Source organism: Pollicipes pollicipes, unplaced genomic scaffold (assembly GCF_011947565.3).
Source record: "Pollicipes pollicipes isolate AB1234 unplaced genomic scaffold, Ppol_2.1 Scaffold_5724;HRSCAF=6776_pilon_pilon_pilon, whole genome shotgun sequence".
Lineage (NCBI taxonomy): Eukaryota > Metazoa > Arthropoda > Thecostraca > Pollicipedomorpha > Pollicipedidae > Pollicipes > Pollicipes pollicipes.
In genome coordinates this window covers 20,043,914-20,048,470 of record NW_023596746.1, presented here as the reverse complement: position 1 = coordinate 20,048,470, position 4,557 = coordinate 20,043,914, and the positions used below count along the sequence as shown (strand labels likewise).

The 4,557-nt window shown below is 54.6% G+C and overlaps 1 protein-coding gene across 1 annotated transcript; it reads left to right on the top strand.

Annotated features, from left to right (window-relative positions):
- Positions 1-326: 326 nt before the first annotated feature.
- On the top strand, positions 327-3,345 carry LOC119103618 (angio-associated migratory cell protein). Its single transcript, XM_037227214.1, has 2 exons — positions 327-478; positions 1,786-3,345. The coding sequence occupies exon 2, from the start codon at positions 1,795-1,797 to the stop codon at positions 3,076-3,078; it is 1,284 nt and encodes a 427-aa protein (XP_037083109.1). The 5' UTR covers positions 327-478; positions 1,786-1,794; the 3' UTR covers positions 3,079-3,345.
- The last annotated feature ends 1,212 nt before the right edge of the window (positions 3,346-4,557 follow it).

Below are 4,557 nucleotides of genomic sequence, written 5' to 3'. Positions count from 1 at the left end.
CTTTGTACGTAGCGTGTCATGGTCAGCGGTAAACCAGTGTGTGAACAGAAGTCAAAGGTAAAAGAAGAAGGGAAAGTTAAGTTAAAAAGCTTTCCTGTCCGCCCACACATCAAACGCTCAGTCAGCACGCGTGGCGTCGCGCATTCCAGCTGACAATCGTGCTGACGACAGATCGAAAGGGGCCCTGGGGTGAATTTCTTTTACCTGCCAAAATAATTAGGTGTGGGCAGCCTAAACAGGGCGCTACCATATCAGTCTTAAGGCGCCGCTATGGAGACAAAATGGCACGCGTCATTGTAGGCCTCGACTTCGCCTGTGGCAATGCCGTTTCTGTCCATTCACGCTTGCTCTGCGGGTTTGGAGCCGACATAACTTGGGAAGCCCTCGCCTACGTGACGGTGTCACGTGCTTTTGGGGTGCATAATTTACTCAGTCGTTGATCTGTCGCTTACTTACTGAGTGTTCAGGTAAAAACAAGGTAAGGGCTGTAGGTGTTGGAGCGCGAACGGATAACAGAAAAAACTGCTTTCAGGAACAAAATACGTTCATCGGGACGCTCTGTGAGCTCAAAGCATGTGTTGGTTGATTCAATGAGGTCAGTTTTAAATGTTGTACATTTCCACAAGACTGAACTGCGTAGATGGCATTAAGAAGGGGTGGAAATGATGGGCATAGACCATCATAGAACAAATTGTGCACTCTTGGGTATGCAATACCTGTACACTGACCCTTATGCTGACATATGTCACACTTAGGCTAGGCCATACTGCTGAATCTACACTGTTGAGCTTAAAATGGATTTAGGGTACATTTGCCTTGAATTGCACTTGAAACTTCATCATTCCACAAAAAATGGCTCCATGTGCTGGTCTGACCATTCAGAACTGTGTCGCACACATGCTCTGAAATTTTTGATGCAATGTTGCTGCTACTCTAGAAATGTTCTGTGTGAGACATGTTTATTGCAGTATGACATTGGATCTTTGGTGCATCTATGGTGCCGCACTTGGCTCAAGTTCAGACTACAAGGCATAAACCATGTGCCAAGGTGGGAATGGCCCATGTTTGATGTTGAAAGTTGCATTTAATAACCATTTCTTGTCAGCAGGTCATTGAATTCCCAAAGACAGATAAAAAGCCTACCACAGCCCTGAAAGAAATGTTGAAGTTGCAGAGATAGCCATTGCATGGCAGACACCTTCCCAGATAGCACTGCATTATTGCATAAGGTTACTAATTCATGCTTTCAGCATGCAACATTGTATCACATATGAATGGTTGTCATGGTAGAAAGCCATGTGCAAAGTGCTTGTGACAAAGGCTCATCAATGCATATTTCCTAGGCAGAAATCATGGACCTTTTTGTTAGGTGTTCCACAAAAGGCAAAATCATGATAGTGTTCTTATGACTAGCATACTGTGATGGTGCCTATGTGCATACTTGCCCGACATGTCATATGCAAGAACATGGTAATGATATACCAAAGCCACAATTGTCAATCCTGTTAACAATGGCATTTCTTGATTGCTGTATTTAGTTGGAAAATTTGCATGATAGCAGTTGTAAGTGTGACTATGACCTGAAAGTGATAGGTTAGCTCTAAATGCACAGCGTAAGACAGATGGACAGATAGACAGTTTAAGACAGTAAGACAGACAGATACATTTTCCAGACCAGACACCAATCAGTATTATCAAATCAATAATTCAACATTGACAATCAACAACCCAACCACTTCAGCAGTGTCACTGTCTCCCTGAACCTGACTAGTGCTTCTCCTGCAGGTAGGCGTGATGGGCGGCGCTGGCAGGGAGCACGACACGCCGCCGCCGTCGCCGTTCCGAGGCGACGACGGCGAGCGCTCGCCGTCGCCGGACGAGTTGCTGGTTGACGACGACGGCCTTGTGCTGGAGGAGGTGGCCACGCTGGACGACGGCTCGCCGCCCGATGACGAGGACGACGAGGAGGACGCGGCGATGGCCGAGGAGCTGCCCGAGGACGTGTCGCGGCTGACACTGGCCGGCCACACTGGCTCGGCCTTTTGCTGCGCCCTCTCGCCGGCCGGAGGCGCGCTGGCTGCGTCAGGCGGCGAAGACGACTGCGCACGCGTCTGGCGCACGGACACGGGCGCGCTGCAGCTGACCACTGACGGCCACCGCGACTCGGTGGCGCACGTGGCGTTCAGCGCCGACGGCCGGCTGCTGGCCACCGGCGACATGGCCGGTCTGGTGCAGGTGTACCAGCTGCCAGCCGGGCCCAAGGTGTGGGACTTCGACGTCGGCTCCGACCTCACCTGGCTCGGCTGGCACTCAGCGACGGCGGCGCTGCTGGCCGGCACGCAGGACGGCGCCGGCTGGATGTGGCGCGTGCCGCGCGGTGACACGCGTACGCTGGCCGGTCACGGCAGCGCCTGGACGGCGGCCGCCCTGCTGCCGGACGGCGCGCGTCTGCTGGCCGGCTACGAGGACGGCTCGGCGCGCCTGTTCCAGCTGCGCTCCGGCGAGACGCTGCACCAGTTTGGCGGTGCGCTGGCGCACAGCGCCGCTGTCAGTTGTGCGGCCGCCCAGCCGGCCGGCGTGCTCGTGGCGACGGCCAGTTTGGACGGGTGGCTGCGGCTGTACAGCGCCGCCAGCGGCAAGCTGCTGGGCGCGCTGGACTGTGCGCCCGACACGCCGGCGGCCGCGGCCGGGGACGCCGAGGAGGATGGCGCCGGGCCACGCAGCGTCGAGGCGGCGGCGTTCGGCGTCAGCGACCCGGGTCTTTTGGCCACGGCGACGGTTGGCGGCGTGCTGACTGTGTGGGACGTGACGACGCAGCGGCCGCGCCACCGGCTGACGGGCCTGGCCGGCCTCAGCGGGCTACGCTGGGCGCCGGCCGCCGCCCGCCTCTTCGCTGGCTGCCTGGACGGCGCCGTCCTTCAGCTGGACGCGCGCAGCAGCCGCCTGGAGTGCCGGCTTACCTCGGCACCCTGCGGAGTGCTGCAGATAGACGTCAGCGACGACGGTCGCCAGCTGCTGGCCGCCATGGACGACGGAAAGCTCCGGCTGTTCGACGTGACGGAGCCGGAGCCGACGTGAGTTGGCGCCCAGCTTGACCGTGCGCGGCGGGTGGAACCCGGCGGGGACAGACAGTTGCAGGCCTGTGGTCGGGATCAGCGGCGCGGGAGTCGCCCTATGGTCCAGTGATTGACGTCGACTGGTGCTCTCGGACTGACGTCTAGGTTGTTGGTACCGAGTGAAGGATTTTTAGAGATATGCTGATTGACGGTGTGGTGCTGTTTTGATGCAACCGGACGGAAGGTGCCTGACGGCGTGTTGTTCTGAGCCGAATGGAGGTAAATATAACGATGCACTCCGTTCATACAGGGTTTTAGGTCATCCTAGTAATAATCGGAACAGCAGACTGCAGATGACTTTAAGGTGCTGTGCCTGGGAGCCTGTGGGAAATAGGGGTATTGAAAGATCAATGGAGAGTCCAAATCAGGCGTTAACTTGTGGCTGTCCGCAAACCCTTGAACCCTGAGGGTACTGTCGTCTTTGGGCAGACCCAACTGGCAGCTGCACGTGTTTGCTGTGGCCCCGACTGGACGCTGATCCCACTCCGCTGCCAGCGCCCGACAGCTTCCACAGATCTCAATAGGTGGCGTCGTAGGCCACCCGTTCATCAAATTTTAGCAGATGGCGCCACGCGCCGACTACCGTCGACAGCCATCGTGGCTGTGATATGATATGATAGTGGGATGTCTGTCCAGCGATTGACAGCAATATTGGAGGTTCCCTCGCAAGTCTGCCTAAATGGGAGGCCCGTGGGTCCTACTGCTAACGAAACTTGTTTGCTTTACCGGTTCGCAAGACATTGTACTCCGTCATTATGATCATGATCATGATGACATTGATAGTTAGCTGAAGTATGTAGGTGATCTTACCAAATACCAGGCGTGTCCGATTGACCAACCAGATCAGCACTGTCAGCTGCAAGAGTACACCGATAAGATACGTGATTCGGCGACAGCAAACAAAATGTCACAACCATCGACAAATGTCAAGCCACGCATTTTTCTCACAGCCAAAAAGCCATCAGCACTACCGGACATCATGATTTGAGGAAAATGCCTTCCAACTGCCGCCGAAACCAAGTTCTTAGGCGTAACCATCAAATGACATATCATGGCAAGTACATGTGAGTAAGATTGTAACCAAAGGATCGAAATCTTTATATATATACTCTACAGTATGAATATGTACGATCCACCAAGGGAGCAGCTTGTCCAGGTTTTTAGTACATGCATTCGACCATAGCTAGAATATTGTGCACCGGTTTTTTCATGTAGAACGCGCTGCCAAGGAGGCGCAACATCTTCAGAAAGTGCGGAAGAGAGCCATGAAAATCATCATCGGCCGTAAGGAAAAGCACTCGCACATCCTGCGACGCCTGGGCATGGAACCCCTCGCAGACAGAAGCAGGACTGCACGTGTCTCGTCTGGCTCTTCAATTCATGGCGAGTTCAACGATACCAGTTTTGGAAAATGCAGAGTTATTTAGGGCTGTTGAGAAAG

What these genes read in the sequence shown, in the direction of transcription:
- LOC119103618 (XM_037227214.1), top strand. Translation starts at nt 1,795, where the DNA reads ATGGGCGGCGCTGGCAGGGAGCACGACACGCCGCCGCCGTCGCCGTTC.